This window comes from Lampris incognitus, chromosome 1, assembly GCF_029633865.1.
Source record: "Lampris incognitus isolate fLamInc1 chromosome 1, fLamInc1.hap2, whole genome shotgun sequence".
In the NCBI taxonomy this organism is placed as follows: Eukaryota; Metazoa; Chordata; class Actinopteri; order Lampriformes; family Lampridae; genus Lampris; species Lampris incognitus.
The window spans coordinates 126571269-126597678 of NC_079211.1; the positions used below are offsets into that span (position 1 = coordinate 126571269).

At 40.4% G+C, this 26410-nt stretch overlaps 1 protein-coding gene and 1 pseudogene across 4 annotated transcripts in view; both read right to left on the reverse strand.

The window, feature by feature from the left end:
* Positions 1-26159, reverse strand: part of rufy3 (RUN and FYVE domain containing 3) — a 45116-nt gene extending 18957 nt beyond the window's left edge. For all 4 annotated transcript variants that reach the window (XM_056279303.1, XM_056279422.1, XM_056279359.1 and 1 more), the window contains exons 1-9: positions 25771-26159; positions 14594-14767; positions 13657-13774; positions 13408-13509; positions 13099-13222; positions 9109-9173; positions 3911-3976; positions 3732-3801; positions 3458-3550 (exon numbers count right to left, since the gene is read on the reverse strand). In XM_056279303.1, the coding sequence (XP_056135278.1) occupies positions 3458-3550; positions 3732-3801; positions 3911-3976; positions 9109-9173; positions 13099-13222; positions 13408-13509; positions 13657-13774; positions 14594-14767; positions 25771-26014 (1056 nt within the window). In that variant the 5' untranslated portion in view covers positions 26015-26159. The remainder of the gene's footprint in view (positions 1-3457; positions 3551-3731; positions 3802-3910; positions 3977-9108; positions 9174-13098; positions 13223-13407; positions 13510-13656; positions 13775-14593; positions 14768-25770) is intronic.
* LOC130127646 (U6 spliceosomal RNA) lies at positions 3196-3294 on the reverse strand (annotated as a pseudogene).
* Positions 26160-26410: the final 251 nt, after the last annotated feature.

The window sequence follows — 26410 nt, forward strand, 5'->3', positions numbered from 1 at the left end:
TGACGGGGCGGAAACTTGTAAACTAAGTTGGAATGTATTTGTTGTCTCAACTACAGGACCTGGACATCAATGTTGGACTCTATAGGGATGATGGACTAGTAATAACTGGATTTTATATATAATCCAGTGAGTCAAGTAAATTCTTTATGAAACAGTACAACCCTGTTTCATGCCGTAAGCTATATATATATATGTATATATATATAAATTAATACAGATGCAGGGAAAAAAGTTTTAATACATAGCAGTACAAGCCTGTTTCGTGTGTCGTGCATTCATCAGCTGCTAATGGATGGACGAGTCATTAGCAGCTGATGAATGCGCAACGCATGAAACAGGCTTGTACTGCTATGTATTAAAACGTTTTTTCCTGCATCTGTATTGATATTCCACTCCTCATTAGTTGAGCACTTCAACACCGTTGACGGTTTCGGGGAAAAACAAAAAACGCTCTTTCTCCCTCTCCACACACACACACACACACACACACACACACACACACACACACACACACACACACACACACACACACACACACACACTATATGGAAAAAAGTATTGGGACATACCTCTTAATCATTGAATTCAGGTGTTTCATTCAGACCCATTGCCACAGGTGTATAAAATCAAGCCACTAGCCATGCAGTCTGCATTTACAAACATTTGTGAAAGAATGGGTCCTTCTGAAGAGCTCAGTGAATTCAAGTGTGGTACTGTCATAGAATGCCACCTTTGCAATAAGTCAGTTCGTGAAATTACGGCCAACTGTAAGTGGTATTATTGAAAAGTGGAAGCGTTTAGCAACAACAGCAACTCAGCTACGAAGTGGCAGACCACATAAAGTCACACAGCGGGATCCCCGAGTGCTGAGGCACATAGTACGTAAAAGTCGCCAATGCTCTGTTGACTCAATAACTGCAGAGTTCCAACCTTCCTCTGGCATTAACATCAGCACTAAAACTGTGCACCAGGAGCTTCATGGAGTGGGTTTCCATGGCCGAGCAGCTGCATGCAAGCCTTACTTCACCAAGCACAATGCCAGGCCTCGGATGGTGTGGTGTAAAGCACACTGCCACTGGACTCTGGAGCAGTGGAAACATGTTCTGTGGAGTGACGAATCACACTTCTCTGTCTGGCAGTCTGATGGACGAGTCTGGGTTTGGCGAATGCCAGGAGAACGTTACCTGCCTGACTGCATTGTGCCAACTCTATAGTTTGGTAGAGGAGGGATAATGGTATGAGGTTGTTTTTCAGGGGTTGGGCTAGGCCCCTTAGTTCCAGTGAAGGGAAAGCTTAATGCTTCAGCATACCAAGACATTTTGGACAATTCCATGCTTCCAACTTTGTGGGAACAGTTTGGGGAGGGCCCTTTTCTGTTCCAGCTTGACTGTGCCTCAGTGCACAAAGCAAGGTGCATTAAGACATCGTTGGGTGAGTTTGGTGTGGAAGAACTTGACTGGCCCACACAGAGCCCTGACCTCAACCTCATTGAACACCTTTGGGATGAAGAAGAATGGAAGATTGCAAGCCAGGTCTTCTTGTCCAACATCAGTGCCTGACCTTACAAATGCTCTTCTGGATGAATGGGAAAAAATTCCCACAGACACACTCCAAAATCTTGTGGAGAGCCCTCCCAGAAGGGTGGAAGCCGTTATATGTAGCTGCAAAGGGGGACCAACTCCATATTAATGCCTATGGATTTAGAATTGGATGTCATAAAAGCTCCTGTAGTTGTAATGGCCAGGTGTCCCAATACTTTTTTCCATATATATACCTGAATCCGGATAAGCGGCTTGGATAATGGATGGATGGATATAGTATACATATGTATGCCCAATGGCTGCTGGGATAGGCTCCAGCATCCCGTGACATCCCATGACCCGGATTTGAATAAGCGGCTTGGATAATGGATGGATGGAAAAATGCTCTATAAAATATGTACTTCCAGGTGAAAAGTTTCTGTCAGGGAAAACAGGCGAAAGACTAAATACAAATAAAGTAATGCAAACTTGATTTGTTGCTTCACGCTTTTGTTCATAGCACAGTATCCATGAATATACACACTGCAACATGCACAAATGAAGTGATGTGATAGACACATCCTCTACGAATGGAATACTCTGGAATGGAACAAACCATATCGGTCTTTTCTTAACAGTATCATCGGTTGTCAACCTAAAATGCATGCATAGCCATACATAATTACCATATCACATACTGAACATCAGTATGGCATCATCACTAAAAGAAACAGGAAAACCTCTTCTTTCTCATTTCTGTCTATGGGAGACAGTAATTAATGCTCACCGATACAGATTGAACTGTCCCAAGGCAAAGGAATAACATTTGAATGTTGGCATTAAATGGCATTCACATAATCTAGGACATTAACTTCTTCTTGGGGAAATTACACTTTGTTCTGAATTTCAAAGAAATAACTACTGCCTGGCTAAGCAGACAATTTAGAATATCTGTTCTACCTGTCACAATGTTGTATTGAACAGCAGTGTTAAAAATCTGCATGCCATTTGCGAGGAAAAAGTGTTAAACCTGTTATAAGAAAAATCTCCAATGAAGCAAATAAAAAGTCAGGCAAAACAACATTCCTTTTCTTTCCCACATGCGTAATTTATTCATTCTGCAAAATGGGTAAAGACTACATGTACTATGATCGCCTCATCATAACGCAGTGCATCTGCATCAGGATGCAGCAATACCCAGTTGAGTCAAGACAAATAAACTTCCATCACCGAGTAACACATTAACTACATCAAGATGCACTGGATAGTGAGCCCCACATGAGTCCAATACTTGATATCTATTATTATTATTATTATTTAGTGTTTACATATTTTATTGAAAACAAAACACTTTGAAACTCTTACGTAGGATAAAAACAGTGCTGGAAATGCTATGTTACAGTTTCATGGTGTTTACATCCACTTAAGCCTATTAGGTGATATAACCATCCAAAAATGCTTTAAACACTTTGATAAACCAAAATAGATGCACGGCCTCTAACATCCTTCAAAACACTCAAACATAGTAAACTGGGTTTTTCAATGGCATTTTATGGTCAGTTTGTTTCAGGCTAGCATAATTAATTGGTACTTTATTACACAACTCACCACTAGAGGTCTTTATTACATCATTATACCAAATACTATCAAAATGATGAAAAATGATTTTAGACATGAAAATGAGGAACACTCCACGGATTTGCCTGTCATCCTTGCACAGGGGCCATGCTAATCTTCTCTATCATTCCAACTGTTTTTTAAACTCTACCATTTATTATCCTTCAATCATATACGAACAGACTAGCATATAGCTCCTAGCTACTGTCAGTTAACTCCTTCCTTTTTTTCCCCTCCCATATATCCATTATTGATATCCATTATTAAACATGAAAAAACAGCATAATCATGAGTAAAAGTCAAGCTCATAATGTACTCACCTTCCTACTGGACTCCAGTTGGTAAGAGCTCTCCTCCTTTACTCTCTCCACATCTTCTTGTAGGGTAATGATCCTGTTGTTTGCCACTGCAAGCTTCGAAAAATAAGATTTAAAAAAAACAAACAAAAAGAAAACAGACTTTGCATAAACAAATGGTATCAGCACGCATGCACAGAAATGGAGGGGCTGATATAATTGGAAGACAGTTTCTCAATGGGATGAAATGCTTGAATAAACCCTTGGGTGGAAAAATCTTAAACTCAGCAAGACTCACCTCCTCTGTTAGCTTTGTATTAGACTTTTCCAAAGCATCCACCTTGGCTTGGAGGTTATTTACTGATGCACTATGGATAGACACAGACAACTGAATATATCATTTGCTGTCAAGCCCTACAATGACTGCTGCTGAAGAGTGTGTGTGGCGGGTACATTTAGGAGGGTTTTCTAACATACCTTAAATGTCTGTTCAGCTCCTCAACATAATTCTTCTGGTCAAGAATTGCTGTGATCTGGCCATCACTGTGGCACAAGAAAAGGAAACACAAGTGTTAAACAGTGAGGAAACAGTAATTGTCATGATCAATGTGATTCATCATACAAGCAAGCAACAAAGTGCTTTCACTGATTACTGACATCATGTCATAACGGGTTGTATACCTTTGTGATCATCTACTAATTGCAAAAATTAAACAACATTGGACATTTTCTGTTGAAGGATTTCACAAATCATGTTTATCAGTTATTTTATGAAGAAGAAATTGAAAATGTCTATTTTTCTGTGTTTCTAATAGGTCTTTTTCAGATATCGGTTAATCAAGCTAACTTTTTACAGTAAACCTCCGAGTTTCACAGGCTTGGCAACAGAGACAGAAAGTAGTACAGGGCAGGAGAAGGAAATGGCGTTCATCCTACAACACTAACATTGTAAGCATCTGCCAATTGTCCACACTGTTCACACCACATTACTAATAGTATGCAGACTTTAGCATGCACAATGTCAGTATGCAAAAGGTATGTGTATGCATACCACATGCATTATTCCACAGACCGCTGCTATTCAACCAGGACTGACACATACGTGCATTTCACTTGTCACTTTTCTGTACATACTAGAGTTCACTTTACATACATAGACTATATTCTTTTTATACACTTTATATCTTATTTACATTTTAATAGTTTATTCCTATTTTTTCTCCATACTCTTACTGTAGTTTATTTTTATACAACTGCTCAAGTTTTGCTCAAGTCAATTCAAATTTGAGTCAAATTGCTCAAGTCAAGGCAAGTGACAACAAACTAATTTGCTTGGTTTAATTTGCTTGCCAAAGACAACATTTACCCGCATTAAGTGACTGGCTAGTGTTAAAGGTAAACTTTGCCACTTTTTATGTTGATGATCAGTGTTAATAAGTGTAGTCACTCGAAGCAATATCTTCCTCAGTGCGTGCTACATTGACCAAGAAATCCGAGTTCTACATTTCTAATAGTTATAAAGTTTCTAACTTATAAAGTTATAAATAAAACGGCCGTACTAAATTGTCCCTGGGTGTGAATGTGTGTGTGTGTGTGTCGGTCCCGTGATGGCCTGGTGACCTGTCCAGGGTGTCTCCCCACCTGCCGCCCAATGACTGCTGGGATAGGCTCCAGCATCCCCGCAGCCCTGAGAGCAGGATAAGTGGTTTGGATAATGGATGGATGGATGGATGGATGATTATCAGCTTACATAGCCATTCACATTATCAAAATATATTAAGCGTTTTGGGCACTGAAGACACCAGTTGGTTAAGTTTAGCAAGTGGAATGAATTTTCCCCTATTCATCCATTGTGCAGGTCTTCAGCTGTGCAAGTATATGGGGCCATCGTTGTCAAATTTTGTGCTTCACAATGCGCCACACATTCTCAATCGGAGACGGGTCAGGACTACAGCCAGGCAAATCTAGAATCTGCACTCTGTTTACACAGCCATGCACTTTTAATCTGGGCAGTATGTGATTTGGCATTGTCCTGTTGGAAAATGCAGGGACGTCCCTGTAAAAGACAGCATCTAGATGGCAGCATATGTTGCTCCAAAACTTGTACATTTCTTTCTGTATTAATGGTGCCCTCACAGATGTGCAAATTACCTGTGCCATGGCCACTGACACGCCCCAATACCACGACAGATGCTGGCTTTTGGACCTGACGCTGACAACAGCTTGGATGGTCCTTTTCCTCTTTGGCCCGGATAACACGACAGTCGTTTTTTCCAAAAAATATCTGAAATGTTGACTCGTCAGACCATAAAACACGATTCCACTGTGCTTCTTACCATGTCAGATGAGACTGAGCACAGAGAAGTTGGTGGCGCTTCTGGACAATGTTGATGTATGGCTTTTGCTTAGTAAAGCCTTAACTTAAATCTGTGGATGCAGCAGCATGATGGACAAAAGGTTTACCGAAGTGTTCCCGAGCCCATGTTATGATATCCATTACAGATGCATGACGGTTTTTAAAATGGTGACGTCTGAGGGATCACAGATCACATGCATTCAGAAGTGGCTTTCGGCCTTGCCGTTTATGCAGAGATTTGACCGGATTCCTTGAATCTTTTAATCATATTGTGCACTGTGGAGGGTGAAAAGCCCAAAATCCTACCGATTTGTCTTTGGGGAACATTGTTCTCAAAGTGCTGGTTTATTCACTGGCGCATCTGTTCGCAAATCGGTGATCCATGACCCATCCTTGCTCTTGAAAGACTCTGCCTTTTTTGGAGGCTCCTTACATACTATAACACGATTGCCTCACCTGTTTAACATCAATGTTTCACATCACCTTGTTATTTCAACTTGTCACATCATTATTAGTCCTAAACTGCCCCTGTCCCAACTTTTTTGGAACATGTTGCAGGCATCAATTTCAGAATAAACATATATCTTCAAAAAACAATGTAGTTGATAACGCGAAACATGTAACAATTTGTTTTATGCTGTTTTTGTTTGAATACAAATCAAAGTAAATTTACAAATCACTCCTTTTTGGTTTTATTTGAATTTTCCATACTGTTCCAACTTTTTTGGAATTGGGGGTTGGATATTTATGCGGATCATCCGTTTCGGTCTCTTCCTGTCTTCTGCATCGTCCTCTGTCACACCAGCCACCTGCATGTCTTCCCTCACCACATCCATAAACCTCCTCCTTAGCCTTCCTCTTTTCCTCTTTCCTGGCAGCTCCATATTCAGCATCCTTCTCCCAATATACCCAGCATCTCTCCTCCACACATGTCCAAGCCATCTCCATCTTGCCTCTCTTGCTTTGTCTCCAAACGGTCCAACTTGAGCGGTCCCTCTAATATAATCATTCCTAATCCTGTCCTTCTCCGTCACTCCCAATGAAAATCTTAGCATCTTCAACTCTGCCACCTCCAGCTCTGCTTCCTGTCTTTTCATCAGTGCCACTGTCTCCAAACCATATAACATAGCTGGTCTCACGGCCATCTTGTAAACCTTCCCTTTAACTCTTGCTGGTACCCTTCTGTCACAAATCACTCTTGACACTCTTCTTCACCCACTCCACCCTGCCCGCACTCTCTTCTGCACTCCCCATTACTTTGGACAGTTGAACCCAAGTATTTAAACTCATACGCGTTCGTCACCGCTACTACTTGCATCCTTGCCATTCCACTGTCCTCCCTCTCATTCACGCATAGGTATTCCGTCTTGCTCCTACTGACTTTCATTCCTCTTCTCTCCAGTGCATACTTCCACCTCTCCAGGCTCTCCTCAACCTACACCCTACTCTCGCTACAGATCACAATGTCATCCGCAAACATCATAGTCTACGGAGACTCCTGCCTGATCTCATCCGTCAACCTGTCCATCACCATTGCAAACAAGAAAGGGCTCAGAGCTGATCCTTGATGTAATCCCACCTCCACCTTGAACCCATCCATCATTCCAACCGCACACCTCACCATTGTCACACTTCCCTCATACATATCCTGCACCATTCCTACATACTTCTCTGCAACTCCCGACTTCCTCATACAATACCACACCTCCTCTCTCAGCACCCTGTCATATGCTTTCTCTAAATCTACAAAGACACAATGTAACTCCTTCTGGCCTTCTCTATACTTCTCAATCAACATTCTCAAAGCAAACATCGCATCTGTGGTGCTCTTTCATGGCATGAAACCATACTGCTGCTCGCTAATCGTCACCTCTCCTCTTAACCTAGCTTCTATTAGCCTCCCATATCTTCGTGCTGTGGCTGATCAACTTTATATCTCTGTAGTTGCTACAGTTCTGCACATCGCCCTTGTTCTTGAAAATCGGTACCATAAGGATTAAACCCCTAGATTTAATAATTTGTAGATAGGTCTTTAGCAGCAATTATAGCTGCGAGTCTTTTCAAGTATATCTGTAGTGAGATTGTCGACTTTTTTTCCTTGTTCCTCTACGCAAATTTGATCCACCTCTGCCAAATTTAACACTGTGTGGGTAGACAGCAATTTTCAGGTCATGCCACAGATTTTCCAATAGGATTTAAATCTAGGTTTTGGCTGAGCCATTCCTGAATGTTAATCTCCTTTTAAGTTGTTCCTAAGTTTCTGTTGTGTGCTTTGGGTCATTTCCCTCATGTATCTGGTGGTGTATGGGTTTTTCCATATATTTTCCATTTTGTTACAATGGGCTTTAAGGTGCTCCTGAAGCAAATTCAAAGTTCTGCCAATCTTTCTCCAGCTTTGACCTCTAACAACATGACTGATTTGATGTTTTAGTTGTGACACCTCAAAAAGCTAATATGTCATCTAGCAACTGAACACACAGATTCAAACTCAATGTAGGTGGACCTTGTTTATATATTCATTTAGTGTGAGCTCATGAACACTGAATACACCTGGCCCAATTTAAGTTGTTAATACAAAATACTTCTATAAGAGTAGGGAAAAAAACATTTAAATAAATTTCTATATTAGAACACAGCAAAACAAGAAATCATCACTGATAGGTGGATTCTTTATCAGGCCACTGTTTGAGGGTTGAAATATTCTAAATGAGTGGTAGCAAGTAAACCAGTCTCATGCAACTGGCCCATCCCATCACTGACAGGCAGGAAGCCTTCTTGCTGTGTCAGGTTTAAGCTTTCAAAAATGGTTGTCAGTGTGGAAACAGGAAACGTAAGACATGGGATGTGAGCTAAAACTGATACCATAGGTAGAAAAAATTCAGGATGAAGCAGACAAGTGTTTGGTATAGATCCAAAGAAAGCAGATTGTGTACAAGTGCCTGAATCCAATCACCAATCATAAATAAGCAGCAAATGCTGTTTGACACCAAGACAAATGTGGAACACAAATTAAAAAGTGATGTGGATCTAGACATTCTTAGGACTGGAATAACCTGTATGACAATACTTTGGTCAAGGAATATGTATTCCTGTGATTCCAGTAAATTCTTTAATAGACAGTACAAGCCTGTTTCATGCCAAAAGCAATCATCGGTTTTCAATGTTGCTCCTTATTTGTTGAGCACTTCTCCTACCGTTGAACATTTCTTTTAACAAAGTTTTATTTATATACATATATATATATATATATATACACACACACACACACACACACACACACACACACACACACACACACACACACAAAGGCAGTACTCACCCTTCTGTGCTCTTGCTACTGTGTCCTCCATCCTTGAGGTACATCGAAAAGTCTATAACTCCCACCTGCAGAGGCATTTTCAATGGACAAATGTGTTTCTCAGACAAATATTGTCAATGAGGAACAGCGACATTAAAATGAACAAACACCAGAACAAGTGTTGATAAATTACAAATATAACCATTAATAATAAATCAAATCTGAAAGTGAGTAATTACTGGATGACACCAGGGGCCAAATGTATAAACCATGCGTACACACGAAAAGTGTACTTACGCCACTTTCCATGCAGGTTTCCAAATGTATAAAAATCCACAGGTGGTGAGAATGTGCATATCGGCACACATCTTTCACAGCATGTAGTCTTTTGAATATGATTAGTGTGATGTTGCGAGTTGGCAAAAAAAGATAATAAAAGTGTGAATTTGGGTGAAATTTTATTTAGCGCTTTTTTCTTTCACTACAGTGCTAAGATATAATCTATGATTTAAAAAAAACCTTCACTATGATTACATAGTGGTGTGAGTAGCTAGCCTTTTTTTGACAAGCCCTATTTTTTTCTATCTTGAATAAATATGTTTGTCACTATGCATTATAATAATTATAAACACATATATGATCTTTATATAAATAAAGATTATTATTCTGTATTATTGGGGATTAAAAATAGGATATTAGAGGGACAGCTCAGGTTGGACATTTGGAGACAAAGCAAGAGAGGCAAGATTGAGATGGCTTAGACATGTGTGGAGGAGAGATTGCTGGGTATATTGGAAGAAGGATGCTGAATATGGAGATGCCAGGGAACAGGAAAAGAGGAAGGCCAATGAGGAGGTTTATGGATGTGGTGAGACAGGACATGCAGGTGGCTGGTGTGACAGAGGAAGATGCAGAGGACAGGAATAGACAGAAACGGATGATCCACTCTGGCGACCCCTAACAGGAGCAGCTGAAAGTAGTAGTAGATTCTGTATCATTGGGGAGTAAGAATAACCTACACCTTCAGGTGTGACCAATTAACAGGTCTTTAAAACACCACTATAAAGGCTGTAGCCATGCGTAATGGCTGTGTCAAATGATACAATGGCTGCTTTGGTGTTGCTGGAAGTTATTGCTATTGCACAATTTAGGTGAGAACAAGTCGTAAGAGACTGTACTGATTTGTACGGATGATGACTGGCTAATGCACGGCTTTCAATTTCCAAGAGCTGTTTTCTTGGAATTGTGTGCTGAACTGGGCCCTGTGCTGGAACAGCACTCTCAGAGAAACCATGCTATCCCCATCTATCTACAGGTATTAACAACAATTGCCTTTTTGGCAGTGGTGACGTTTCAGGAGGAGCTTGCAGACAGATCAGGGATATCCCAATCTGCCCTGAGCCAGGTTATACCCATGGTGTGGAGTGGCATAATTTCATTGAGTAATAGATACATGCAAGTTCCCTTACACAGCAGCTGAACAGGCCAACATCAAAATGCAATTTACAGCGATTTCGGATTTCCCAAATTTAATCGGAGCTATTGACTGCACACATTTTGCAATAAGGGCACCTTGGGAGGATTAATTTGTTTATGTTAATCAGAAAAATTTTCAGTTTTTGACAAGACCACCATTGGTGCTGTGCCTTCACAAGGTACTGATGGAAACTATCAAATCTGCTGTGGCAACTCCTGGGAAACAGGGAACAAGCCGAAAGAAGAAGAAGAAGAATCAGAAAAATTTTCACTCCATCAATGTCCAGATATTTTGTGATGTGCAAAATGATGCTTACAAATGTGGTTGCCAAATGGCCTTGGTCAAGCCACAATTCATTTATACTGTTTTAAAGCTGTGTGGGGAGATTTCAAGCTGGAGCAGTGCCAAATGGATGGCTTCTTGGTAAGATGTGATTAATTACTGCATGGCTTTGATAATTATGCTGTTTCCGTTTCACACAATTTAAACCATTAAATGCACACATTTTATACCCTCAGGTGACAATGGGTATGCATTGAAGCCATGGCTACTTACATCATTTACAAACCCCCAGAGCGCATAACAGATGCACTATAATGTGGTGCCCAGCCATGTGCGCTCTGTGGTAGTGTTGCATTGGGCTTTTAAAAGGGAGATGGTTGTGCCACAGGTGAATGCCGTAGGTGGTAGACTAAGGGTGTGTGCTGTATTGCACAATCTGGCAGTGAGGAATGCAGTCCCCTTCCCATCTGAACACATCAGACCTGCTGCCCCCCCCCATTGAACCCGATGCAGAACACCAGCCAGTTGCAGTAGCAGTCCAACTAAGTCTTGATATGATGCAGTGACTGTAAGCATGATAAGTCAAGTGAACATTGTGTGTGTTTTATGAAACAAGTAGAGGATGGATACCTTTTTTATTTTTCTATAGTTCTTTTAGTGTACAGCTTATTTCATTAATGATTCCATGAGTGTCGCTTGCAATTCCCTCAGTTCCATGGCAACATTATCAATACAATTTACAATTTCGTTTTGTGACCCAAAGACACGGTCAGTGAGGACACATGCACATGTCTGGACAGGCGATGACTATGGCGCACTCGCACCAGATTTTCTCCCCCGAACCTCAACCTTTTTGCTGAAGGCACCAGGTTCTTCATCAGAATCTGTGAATAAAATATTCTACATTGTAAGAAGGGACAAACTAAGTCTTTTTTGCAAGTCCGATTACAATAACATTCAAACTGGGTGACTTACCAAGTTCCATCTGGGCAGGTGTATCTGTGTCTCCTAACTCATCAGGCACAAAGCCAGTAATGGCAGTTTGGCCCAGGGTAGAAGCTATGCGCTCATCAAGTGGAGAGAGCGCTGGGGTCCCTTCTCCTCCTCCAGTAGCTCGCAAACTAACACTGTGCCCAGTAATGCGCTTCTTGGCCTCACGCTTGAAATCAGACCACTTTTTTACAATCTCCTCCAGGGTCCGTGGCTCAGAACTAGCGGCGTTCTCTGCTCTAATAACTTCCTGCCACTCAACTTGTTTCATTTTGTTGGTCATGCTAGAGCTTGGGCTTCCAAATAATACAGGTTTTCTTCTGTCAATTTGATCAACCATTATTTCAAGTTCAGTCGGTAAAATTGTGCTTCTTCTTCTTCAATTGCTTCTTAAACGCTTCTGCCATTTCTCCTCAAAATTAAATTAAATGCTGACCCTTTACATATGCAAACCAGGGAATTGGGGGTGTGTTGGAAGCCATTTACTGTAAATTGTGGGCAATGTCAGAAAGCTTGTGCACTTGCACACAATTTCAGGGTGATTGAGATGAATGAGGAAAAAACACGTGGGAACAGACGTACGTGAGGTTTTATGAATCTGATTCAAATGAATCTGTTTCCTGTTTTGTGTGTACACAGATTTTTACACCTAAATATACACAGAATTTTATACATTTGGCCCCAGGGTTGTGTGTGTGCATAACTAAAATAACCTCATCCCCATCCAGGATGTGCATGGCATTTCAATACAAGTCTAGTTATATTGTCAAATACCAAAGTTTGGGACAATTATTTTAATGTATTTAGATAAGCAGACTTTTTTCAGCTTCCATCACCAAAGTGTGCTCATTAGAGTAGCTATACAGCCATGTTCTTATGTTACAAGACTAGCTTACAATGCCATCACACTGCATGCCATTTCATGACAAGATAATAAGACCAACAAACTCTACTAGCGAAGACGACTACTACATGCTGAATATAGCATGAAGAAGTGGTTTCTCAGTAGTTTGAAGGTGGCTGGCTATTGATGAGGGCAGCTATTGATGAGGGCAATAGGATTTAGTCTAAATAAAATAAAGTGCAAAATTTTTCACATAAATATGATCAAAACAATCCAAAGAAGCTTAACCAAATACAAAACTCTGTGTAGCTTTTGAGCTATAATTTTTAAGCACTTTGCCAAGCAGGAGGAACATGTCTTAAACCCGATCTCTTGGCAGTCCTATGGAAAAGTGAACCACATTGCAAAGTGAAGTGACCTGTGAATCCAAATCTTCTCCTTTCATACAGAGATTGGCATCAATGACGTTTAGTCCAACAAGCAGCCCAGCGATCACAGCCCCTTCTTCTTCCATCATCAAGGCATTCGGCTCGTAGAATTCACTGTAGAGGGCAGACAGGTGTGATAATCACAAAATCATTGTCTGCAAATTACTCCTAGTTGTGTAGGCAAGTGTTACTTGTCTCATATCTTATCTCCTACAACATATTTTAAATTATAGGTATGAGATGAGAAATCATTAGCTTCAGGTAAAATTTTAGAAGCCAGCGGGACTTAGCTAACAGACCTAAGGAGGTCCTTTCTGTTGATGATGGTCTTCATGTAATCAGAGAGTTTCTTCTGCATTAAGGCCAATCGGAGCCAGGCACGCCCTCTTCCCAGAGGTGTTCTGTGTGGGAAAAAAAAACAGAATCCTTGATTAGAATACATTTACGAAGGGAACATCTGCGATTTGTTCTCATTAATACTCAACTCAACTTTTGGGTACGGGGAAATCTGATATAATTTCTCTACGGACTGAGTGGAATAGACTTACTTGAGGCCAGGCAGGTCTTTTACACTGGCAGTGATCTCCCCTGCCTCAGGGGTCAGCTTCTCCACCAGCTCCAATGCCCCCCAAAATGACTTGTTCTGCCCAAGGAATGTCTTCTTGGCTGATGATTGAGAGGAAGTGGTTTATTAAAAATTAACATTTTGGGTCAGTGTTTGCATCAATGAATCAACAACATATCAGATAGAAAGTTGGGTTTCTTGGGAAGGGAACTGAAATCTCTCCATATGTAGGCTATCACATTCACAATAAGACAAAAAAAAAAATCAACGTTTCCAGAACTGTTGTAGATGATTTCTTTAACTGGAGATTATTTCTCACAGCCAACAAAGACCACAATGAGAATTAACAACAAATGTGTCTTCTTGGGATGCACAAGTTTGCAGGGCTCAACTGCATTTATTCCAGAGACGCGAGGGGAAAAAATCACGAGAGACTTCATATTTAGTATCTGGACCATTGCTAAATGTCAATTTCCTTGTTTAACTTAAATGAAATAATGAGAATCACTTCACGAGTCAGCTGATTGAATATAAACAACTCCAAATAAAATGCAACACTGGTGGTAACCAAACAAAAACTGTAAATTATGTTTTTATTTAGAACCGTCAGCATGTTCAAGAATATGTTTTGAATGTAGCTTGTTCAAGACAAGTTTGGTAACAATGCCAGTGTAACTTCTTTAATTTGTTAAATTTGATCGATGTGGTTAGACAGTGACAAACATTGGTGGGTCAATTATTCTTCGCCATGCCTAGTTTCTATATATCTTTTCCAGATTTTTTGAGCAGTGAGCAAACACTCTCAAACCTAGAAATAATGGAAATTTCTTTTCCATACACTTCAACTTTACAGACCAACATAAGAACTGTAAATCAAACACTTCCTTGCAGGACAATATCTTGGAGAATGCTGTACATACTTTTCAACCCATGTTTCAGGCAATGCTCCATCACAACAAAGAATTGCTGGAGAGGAGCATAATCAGAGTCAAGCGTGCGGCCGAGGTTGAGAGCTGACTCGATCAGGCCCTTGATGCTCAATTTGGCCATGTTCATCAAATTAAGTCTTTCGATTGCAATTGGATCCTTGGGATCTAGAGAGAAACATGAAAAATAGATAAATAAATTAGCACTAGGGTGAACATAATCCTACAATTTTCAATTGCCATAACTCTGCCAACAGTCTAGCAGCAGCACCAAATCAGACTTTAACTTGTTGAAAACTCTGCGTGTGTGTGTATATGTGTGATGCAGTGGGCAGTCTGTGTTGCGCTTGGAATGGTTAACATCCCAGTAAATAGTGGAGACTCTTGATTTTTGACACTGGTGGGTAGTGCTGGGAGATATAGAAAATGTCATAACAATTACATGATATTTTACACAATATCTCATATCGATATACACTGATCAGCCACTGACAAGTAAGTGAATAACTATCTCGTTACAATGGCACCTGTCAAGGGGTGGGATATATTAGACAGCAAGTGAACAGTCAGTTCTTGAAGTTGATCTGTTGGAAGCAGGAAAAATGGTAAAGTGTAAGGATCTGAGCGACTTTGAATTGTGATGGCTAAACAACTGGGTCAGAGCATCTCCAAAATGGCAGGTCTTATGGGGTGTCCCCGGTATGTAGCAGTCTGTACCTACCAAAAGGATTCGAAGGTAGGACAACCGGTGAACCGGCAACAGGGTCATGGGCACCCAAGGCTCACTGATGTACACGGGGAGCGAAGGCTAACCCATCTGATCCGATCCCACAGAAGCTACTGTAGCTCAAATTGTGGAAAAAGTTAATGCTGGCTATGATAGACAGGTGTCAGAACACAGTGCATCACAGCTTGCTGTGTATGGGGCTGTGTAGCTGCAGACTGGTCAGAGTACCCATGAGGACCCCTGTCCACTGCTGAAAGCTCCTACAATGGGCACCTGAGCATTGACCTGGTCTGATCTGGCCTGGTCTGATCACATTTTCTTTTACATCATGTGGACGGCCGGATACCTCGTTTACCTGGGGAAGAGATGGCACCAGAATGCACTATGGGAACAAGGCAAGCCAGCGGAGGCAGTGTGATGCTCTGGGCAATGTGTTGCAGGGAAACTTTGGATCCTGGCATTCACTTGGATGTTACTTAGACATGTACCATCTACATAAACATTGTTGCAGACCAAGTACACTCCTTCATGGCAATGGTATTCCCTGATGGCAGTGGCCTCTTTCAGCAGGATAAAGCGCCCTGCCACACTTCAAAAATTGTTCAGGAATAGTTTGAGAACATGACAGAGTTCAAGGTGTTACCTTGGCCTCTAAATTCCCCAGATCTCAGTCCAATCGAGCATATGTGAGATGTGCTGGAAAAACAAGTCTGAGCCATGGAGGCCCCACCTCACAACCTACAGGATCTGCTGCTAACGTCTTGGTGCCAGATATCAGACGACACCTTCAGAGGTCTTGTGGAGCCCATGCCTCGATGGGTCAAAGTTGTTTAGGCGGCACGAGGGGGACCTACACAATATTAGGCAGGTGGTTTTAATGTTTTGGCTGATCGGTGTATACAACACAATATCCGCTTCCTTATGCAGAAATACCATGTTTAGGAATCCAACTGAGGTTCATCACATTGGAATGTTTAGTAATGTAAAGTATAACATCAAACCAAAACTAGTTTTCAAATAATACTGCCTCAAATAATTTAGATGTCATTCTGTGAGAAATTTCAGGTAATAACTTCTCATAATCATTAATTTAGACAAAATGTTGCATCACAATATGACAGCATCCAAATTTCATTCCATAAAATACCACTGAAAGATGACAAACAATAATATTGAATTAATGCCCAGCCCTAGTTCTACTTGTTTCTTTTCTCTCTCCAAATAATTCAAATGAGGAACCAAGGGTAACAAATATATTCTGTAAAACCACTCTCTAAACCGTGACAGAGGGAGGTTGTGTTTCAGTTTTCTTGGCTACAGTCATCGGACGAGGTGGTTAGTTGTATTCCTCCAGTGTTCCTTGGAGGCAGTTCAGGGTCAGCCATCTCACATGTGGTGACAGCGGTTGTTAGCTTGTGCATCTGATTTTGAGAAGTATTTTCTCTTTCCTCAAATGACCCATACATAGCGAACTTGACAATCCAACAATTTATTGGACTGTAACAAACAGGGCATGTTCATGGGCCCTGTTAAACTGTATAATTTATTATTCATGGACTTCTTCCATTTCATACCAGAATAGTTGTGTTTAATAAAGTATCATATAATCTCTGTGACAAAGTATAATTTACTGAGATTTGCTTGAGACCTGCTCAAAATCATTAGGCTCTATTTAGAGCATGCACACCCACTAGAGTGCTTGCATGGTAATTTCTAATAAGTCCAAAGTAGGAGTAGGCTTATCATTTAATACCCACCAAGCTCATATTCACCCCATTTACGATAATTGATGTCTCAACTGATGTAAAAGTGTAAAATTAAAGATTAACAAAGTTTCTGAATTAATTCATGTTCATTTATCCCACCTTTTCAAAGACAAAAAAATTGTCACACTTGGCAAAGATTTAATGGATGCATAAAATACCATATTAGCCTGTTTCTGCCAGACAACCCCATTGATGTTTTTTATTTTCAAGCGGTATTTAAATGTAATCCATTATTATTTACTTATTGGTGCCAATAGTGCAGGTCAGGCACCTGCTAAAGGTTATATTTTATTAAATGCTGAGTATGTTTTGATTTTGAGGCACGTCTTGAGGCTTGCTGCCGGCAGCTGGACACGGCTTACTTAATGACCTACTAAATCGGTTGGCCTAAACCAGTTTTGCAAATACTTTTGTGTACTTTTCATTGAAGTTGAAATCTGAGAATGTTCTCGATAAAGTATTTTTTTCCCACCTGGACCATGGAGCCAGGTCACATAATACTATCTGGCGTTTTTACCATGGTTGCAGACACTCTCCATATACCGCAATTGAAGTGGTTTTTATTTGGGAGCTGACCGTTTTTAGGTGGGTCGAACACTGGTGCAGCAGCAAATACATTCCTACTTAATCAGGAAAAAAGATTAGATGGGTATAGACAGGTAATCTACCAATTCTACAATCAATATTACAGTACAACAGTGTTCCCATATAGGTTGATGTAGTTTGTAAAACATTGGATTGTCTGTGTTAGCTTTGGTCCAAGGATCCATCTTTACAAGTGTAAGATTTGTTTACTGCTGAGCTGAAGGCACACAAGCAATAATGGCTGCTACACCTTATTTGTAGTTCTTCTCACTACCAGAGGGAGGACAGACTGGGGAAATCATGGATTTCAGCTTTAAATGAAATTACAACATTTGTATGTTTAGTAGGTTAAGTATTTAGTTATAAAGAAATATCTTACATTATCTGTCATTTTATTTTGCTTCTAAACTAAGAATGTGGTCAATTTTTCCCCCCATACTGTACTTTGATTATGTATGCAAAACACTACAAAAGATCAATTTTCCTAGATCATTATAAAGTTGATATTGACAAATTCTAGAATGAATTACATCTTTTTTTTAAAGTGGGGAAGAAAAAAAGACAGGAGACGGAGCTGGAGGTGGCAGAGTTGAAGATGCTAAGATTTTCATTGGGAGTGACGAAGAAGGACAGGATTAGGAACGATTATATTAGAGGGACTACTCAGGTTTGACGGTTTGGAGACAAAGCAAGAGAGGCAAGAATGAGATGGCTTGGACATGCGTGGAGGAGAGATGCTGGGTATATTGGGAGAAGGATGCTGTATTCTGATTCTGAATATGGAGCTGCCAGGGAAGAGGAAGGCCAAAGAGGAGGTTTTTGGATGTGGTCAGGGAGGACATGCAAGTGGCTGGTGTGACAGAGGAAGATGCAGAGGACAGAAAGAAATGGAAATGCATGATCCGCTGTGGCGACCCCTAACGGGAACAGCTGAAAGTAGTAGTAGTAGTAGTTTAAAGTAGAGAAGACATGATGATGAACATTTTAGACAAGAGACCCTTATGAAGATACATAAACAAAAATCTAATACGTAAGTATATTCAATTAATACAGTATTTATTTCTTGGTAATAAACATGTATATTTTCAAAGGATGCAGTGGACTCATATTTTCATGTGCTACGATTCCCACAAATGACACAGAGCACGTCCATCGCTTCCATCTTACAGCCTATTGCACTCATCCCATATTAGGCCAACTCTCGAGTTGCCAATGTCTTTTCATTTATTATATAAGATTTCAGCCAACCACAAACAGTGACATACACAGTCACAGACATATCACAACTTCAAGGGGAACACAATCTTGATTTTTGTTTATTTGTGGATTCTAAAATGTGGGGTGCAATCTAATATAATATAATTAACATAAAATCTCCACAGGAGTAGGTTAATCACACACTTTTTGCTTCTGATGTGTTAATTTTCACATCCACTTTCTCCCATCATCTACAATTTTACAACTGGTTCGGATGCGAACCATAAAAAATACTTGTTGCTTTGATTTTCAAGGCCTAGCTTCTCTTTTTTACTGTTGGTATCACCGAGGCACCAGCAGCCCGAGATAATTAAATCAGCGGACTGCAAACAGACGATTAAGATGAGGAACATTTTTGCCAGTGCCGATTCTTATAATGTTTTACAGTCTTTCCTCGGTCTACTCATTAGTGGTCAGATCAAGATTCAAGAAGATTCAAGATTCCGGAAACTTTATAACCACACAACCAGATTGGTGGCATTTGTTAACGGTACAGCATGGTGGCTCTGTGTTCCCAACAAATACATATAATACTTATAGGGTACACAACAACAATAGCATAGTCATTAAGGGATATCAGTTAGGAGGGGGTGTAGTTGGGATCGTATTGCAGTGCTCTGTCACGGATCACAGCACTGACAAATGTGTTCAAAAATATCTCCTTTGCCAAGAGAAACTAATGTCAAAAAGCATCTATCCGACAGCTTCACTTCTAAAACAAAAGCGAAAAGGCCTGCGGGTTATGAAATAATTCCTCCCTTGAAGTCTGCAGAATGTCTTGGCTAGGTGCAACAGCTACACTTAGACTAGACAGTAATGACTAGAGAGCACCCAAGGCCAGAGATGTTGACCGCTCCGTGGCATTGAAAATCACCAGACACAGCAAGCTAGGTCAATCAACTGTAGACAGAGAAAACGAAGCTGTCTCCTGATCCTCAAGCCGGATGACATCACCAATTCAATATTATCACACCGTGTCATCATAGTCATCACAGCCAATTCCAATGAACTTTTAATAAAGATTAGTTCAAAGCTTGAGGAACATATATTATGTGTACACAGACTGTATTGAGAGCTTACCCTGTTGAATGTTGCTCTTAACACATAGATAGGCCTAAGCTTCCAACTATAAGCATTTATTGTCAAAGAACAAGAAAATTACACGTGCACATACTACAACAAGCATAGTTTTATATTTAGTAATTACTTAGCAAGCTTGTCCCAGACAATACATAAAATTCTGATTAACAAACACCCAACCTCTAAAATAATGATGAATCTTCTAAAAAGAAGATATGAAATCTCCTATATACTATTCCAATATTTTGTCAATCTGCGTGATTTGAAAGTAGCATCAGGCCATTAAATATGAAACCCTTTCACCCAGACAATGCTTGAGGGACTCTTCATGCACGTTGTGTTTAAATAATAAAAATTTTAGTGTGGACATCAACTTGCTCACATAGGCTTGGAATAATCTTCTTACACATATCTGTGCTATAGTTGCTGCTACTCTTTCAGTGACATTGGTTTGAAAAAATGAGGGCAGTTGTAAGAATTATCTACCATATACCTAATTAGGACAGAATGTTTATCTATCAACCATCAATATGGTGTTTACTTCTTTTGCGCCCTCCTCCTCCCACACTTAAATGAAATGAGAAAAGATTAGAGGGCTCATGTCACCCATTGCCTTAATGTCAACCAAAACTGCTTCACGACTGCCATAAAACAAACACTTTAAAGTGATTAACGATGCAGTGGGTTTATTCTGGTCAAGCAATACAGAGAAAACAGGTTGGTAAAACAAACAGCTGCGAATTAATTGATGACATTAACGATTTGTAATTAATCAACTATTCAAGAGAACAATTAGCCCATGGCACTGCAACGGTATCTTGAATGTCAACACAACGACTCATTAACTGTTTTTGAGAGTCGTTGGCTAAATGACTTGTGTGGTTCAGTCTTACAACAGTGGGTGTGAGTGAAGTCCAGACTCATATTTTGCCTCCAAAACTGATGACAGAGTATAAAATCCATTCGGATTACAACTCAAATTGCACTGAAAAACAGTAGCAAGAACTGGGGACAACAAAATAATTTAATCACACATTCATTGTCTTTTTTTTTCTTTTTCTTTTTTTTTACTCCTTCTGTCGGCAGGTTTGGCATACCACACAAGGAATTTGTATGCCAATGACCACACATTCATTGTCACACCCCCTAGGAAACTTAAAATCACCTAATCATACACTGTAAGCCAACTTAAAACTGGAACATGTACCCATATGAAACAAATTGCTTGTTCGTTGTCAGGTATAATATTTGGATTAGGTTACAGCCTGTCCTTGTTTAGGCTGCTGGGAGTGGACATCAGCAATGTGCAAACCTATTTTTGCTAGGTGATTGGCTGACCGCGGTGCATTAGGATAGGCTGAAAACAATAGAAAACAAAATGACGTATTGAAAAACGAAACTAAGTTGATCATCAGTTTCCTGGATAAATTTTGAGCATGCCAATTAGAGGTTGTTTCACCGTCCTGCTCTCCTGGGTAGATTTATTACCCGGAAGCACCTTATTTACAAGCACCAAGTCATCCTACCAACAGCTTCCAACAATTCCTCTGATGCCACTACTAAAAACATCAAGCTATGTCTGTTTCAAATCCAGTTGAACAAGTCTTAATGTAATACATTAGTAGCATAATTTGGATGATATGCAGCTTCTGGGGACCAGCCCCCATCACCACGCCCTAGCTTAAAATCTTAAATCCCAGCGTGCCACACATTACTATGGACACCGGGGCTAACGCGATGGCGTTTACCTTCGTGGGCCGGCTCGGGGTCCGGAGTTAGGGAGATATCGTTCAGCTCGCGTAGGCAGAGCCATTCTCCGTCAACAGACACGCGGAAGTTGCAGAGGTAGATGGTCTCTCGGGCCGCCTGGGTGATCTTGTCAGTGGTGGGGGTCGGGGCGTCGCTCTGAGGCATCAGGTCAGACATGATGACTCAGCTGATGCGAGGCAAAGCCAACACCGCCGAGTGAGCGAGAGGGGTGCAGCTTTTGTTGCAAAAAAAAAAAAAAAAAAAAAGCCAAGCGCAAAGAAAGGGCCCAAAATATCTGGCTTGAGCGGTGGGGGGAGAGACACAGAGAATCCTATATCTGATTGTAGGAGAAACTCATCCAACAGCAGAGGATGAAAAGGAACATCCAAACAAACAAAAAATTAAAACATAAAAAGAGAAAAAGATGAAACCGGAATGGCTAGCAGGTGCTTGAGAGGATGCTGTATTCTTTTCTCTCCTTCCCTTTTATGCCTGCATTCTTGTTCTCCTCCTTCCTTATAGAAATGAGTCAAGAGAAAAACGCTGCTGCCTTGAGAGTGCCCAGCCCTCCCTCCTTCTACTCCTCCTTTACAACCTTCTGCTTGCTCTTTTGTGCGGCCCTGGGGATTCAAAAACGCAAGAAAGCACTGTGCTAAAAAATCACAACCCCTCCTATGGTCAGCTTGACACTGGTTCTTTCTGATTGGACTGCTTGTGCACCGCAGTGAATGCACTGGGGTGGGTGTTGACCAAGATGGCTGACAAATATGCTGGGTAGAGGAACGAATGTCACGTGAACAGATGGTGCATGCGTAAAAAGGAAGGGGGGTAGGGGGATAGAGGTGGGGGTCCCCAGACTACCTCGCTGATGCTAATGATGCAGCAGAGGACTCCTCCATCTCTGAAGGATCAACAACACTCCCTGCCTTGAAACAAAAGCCCATTATTCAATAAGTCATTGGTTGAACTGGCAGCTCAGTGACATCAGCATTTCTTTTCACAGAGACCAACAGATGCAGGCAACCAATGCAGAATGCAATGTTTGGACTCCACTACAGCTCACAAAACACACATATATAGTTTCCTTGAATAATATAACTGTTGTCACACTACTGAATTAAAACCTTAATTTGTGTTTTACCATATTGACATATACTAATATGTGATTTCACTAAGTGTACTACACTGTGCTGATACATTCTAAGATGTAAGTTATACAGACAACCAGTGGCTTAACAATCACTCAAGCGTATTCAGCTTTACATCTTTTGGCCAAATATGTAAGTAACACATTTCAAGTGCATTGGAGTGAAAATGTGACATTAACATCCTTCAGTCACCAACTAAGACTCATGGTGAAGCAGTGTTTTGTGGATCTGGTCCTAAAGGGTTTAACAGACACTTACTTCAACATTAACTTTCAAGCGTTTTAAGTGTTTACTCAAAACATCTTTTTAAAATCCTACTTTCACCTATAGGGTAACCTCTTCTACTTTTATTCATGAACTCTTGATCTGCTGTTGATCAATTACATGTTCTGTCTGTTCTAATCAATATATTTTCATTCATGTCATTCCATTTTGTTATTTTGTTATATATTGTCTTCACTCCATGTTAGCAAGCTTTATTTTTTATTTGCATAACTTTTTCCATTCCATGTTCTTTTCTTTTTTTACCTTCTTTTAAGCTGTGCACTGCCACTTAAAGGAAATTGCATTGTATTATAATGTAAGAAATATGCTGTGTGAACTAAAATTTGAAGACAGTTTAAACTTTGATCACTACTAATCTACATAAATCACCAGTATTTTAAAGACAAGACTGTTAACCCTTAGTCATGTAAACATATGGTAAACAAGGCAATAGCATCTTCCATGTTAGTAAACTGTTACCCATTAAGCCCATTATGACGGGCAGTGCTGTTCATGTGACGTAGGTTATCATTAACCTGTTCACAGACAATGGGCCTTCTCCAGATTTAAAGTTGTTAGACTAAAACCATGCTAAAGACTCAAACCACACACAATAATCTCAGTAGCAAATAATAATGTCGGGTGCTGGTCAGTCCATTCAAGCGGCCAAGACTCAAAACAAAAGAAAACACTCCACAAAATGTAGAGATGGACAGCTAGCTTGATATGAGGGAGAGAACTGAACACATTTTATTTTTGTTGTCGCACTACAAAAAAAAGAGAGAAAAACAGGAACACACACAACCCTCCGTCTATGGCTATCCCCAAGGGAAACCAAAGAAAAAACACAAAAGTCTATCAAAAACATCATGACATGCAAGACAAGTCCAACAGCAATCTGATCAAAAAGTCCTCATTTGTAAATGTTAAACCAGACTGTTGATTGCCTTTGAGGTTAATGAAACTAAGAAATGATGCCCTTAGCTGTTCAACCTTACCAGATTTCATATTAGGGTAAATTCATCATTTCAGAATCAAGGTTGCAATATAGCTACACATACACAATAATCACACTGCAAAGGATGCATTGTAAGGGAAACTGGGCCCATTGGCCATATTGGCTAAAACTCTTATTTCTTGATAGAAAACGAAACATATCAAGGTCACTTTTTTATGATGACTCTTGAAGAAAAATATTCTAGTGCATCTGATAAATAATGTTTTTTAGTCTGATTTAACTAATGACTGCTTGGACAACTGCCTTATGGCACCCCCCCCCTCTAAAATCACCCTAATCACTGCCAGAGTATGACCTTATTTGCAAATGGAGCTACTGAAGTTAAAAACTGCTTTTATTTGGTAAATTTATGTAACTCCTTTATTATCATTTAACATTGCAATACATATCACAAAAAATAAATAAATAAACTAAACAAAACTGCAATACCAGCCGGACAGTAATCTCAACTAGTCACAAGATGGGAGGCTGTTTATCAAATGCAGCATAAGATTCATTTAGATTTGTAAGAAAATAAAAGTGAACTGGCTTTATAAATAAATGCAAGCGGATTACTGACGTAGTTCCGGTAACCATTCATAAAGCGCACTGTTTCACAAATGAGAGTACTCTGTAGCGTTGACAGCATTTAGAGATGGAGCAAGTCATTCAGAGTAGGGCTGGGCAATAATTCAATATTTCTCATATTTCAGTAGTATTATAATCAGGATGAAGTGCGGACATTGCTATGCAACACATTTGTTGTCTAAATTAAGGACAACAAGAATGTATTATCAAAAATCTCTCATAAAATGAGGTCTGAAATATCTGAGGGAGAACTTGAAAACTAGTTTTGATTTGACATATTACATTACGCTACCAAACAGCTCAATGTGATGAACCTCAGATGGATTTTTAAATATAGCATTTTGGCACATGTAAGCAGATATCACGATGTAGTATATCGATAGTGTAAAATTCCGAATGGTTGTCGTGACAACAGTATTTTCGATATCGCCAGGCACTGCGTAAGAGTAGGCTTACTCATAAAGATGGAAGAGCATGTGTTCATACGCTGAAGAAAAACAGAAGGGAAACTAGACTGAGAACAGACGTACGACTAAACTAAAACAAGACATAAACTAGCAAGGGAACGCTACTCGGTTCGTGGTCATGAAACTGCAGTGAAATATAACACAATTTACAGACGGGAAATTACAGGAAACACGATTATGTATATTTATATCCAAAAAGCTTCCACGGCACTTCGATAATCCGAAGCAGTGGTGGCAATAATACACCTTCCAAAGCTGGATGTCAACCGCCATTAAAACACAAGTAGCTGTTAAAACACCCAAACTAAATTAATTTCACGCTAGCGGCAAACAAATTCCGCTGACGGGCTTGTCGGAGCGTTTACAAAACATACCTAATAACACTTGCTAGCTAGCCAGCGACGGTTAGTTGGCACGTGTGTTTCAACAACGTAATCCCAGTTTATCAATTCTGGTAAACGGTCCGACACTTATCCAGAGTTATACTGCATGTAGATAGTTAGCAGAGGTGTACTCAGTTAGCCAACTTTTACAAACCCTTACTTTTGGACTTGGACCTTGTTTTCTCAATCTGGAGCTCATAATGACGAAGCGGGGCGGGAGAAGACGGTCCTGCGTTGGCAAACCTCACGTTGGAGGAGTTTAAAGCCTCTTTAAAGTATATCACCGAGGTGGGCGAGAGAGTCTCATCCGGACTGTCACCGTGTCCGTTTTCATCCTGACGGGATGCCTTTCCGCAGGAGTCCAAAGTTTGTGAGACCTCCGGCGGCTGATCCCGCTCCGCCATCCTCAGGTCTGAACGGGTTCGGGTTCACGTCACCAAGCATCAGCTGACAGCATCGTGTGACTAGTGAGGGACGCGGACATACCACATGTGTGTTTAAAGCAACCACGACCAAAAGCTATGAAATCCCCCTCTTCTGCACTACCATGCCTCTTCCTGTAAAATCACCTTTTTTTTCTTCTTCTTCTTCCTGTGTTTCAACTGCGGTTGACATCCAACTTTGAGTTGCATCACCGCCACCTACTGCTCCGGAGTGTGAATTAAAGCGTTCCATACATCCAGTGGTGCACAGCCATGTGCTATGACAGGCAGATAGTATGCAGGTTTTCCTTCCAATCGGTCTCCACACGAACTGATTTCGCAGAGTAGCACACCCCCAACCAAAGGGGAGGACCAAAC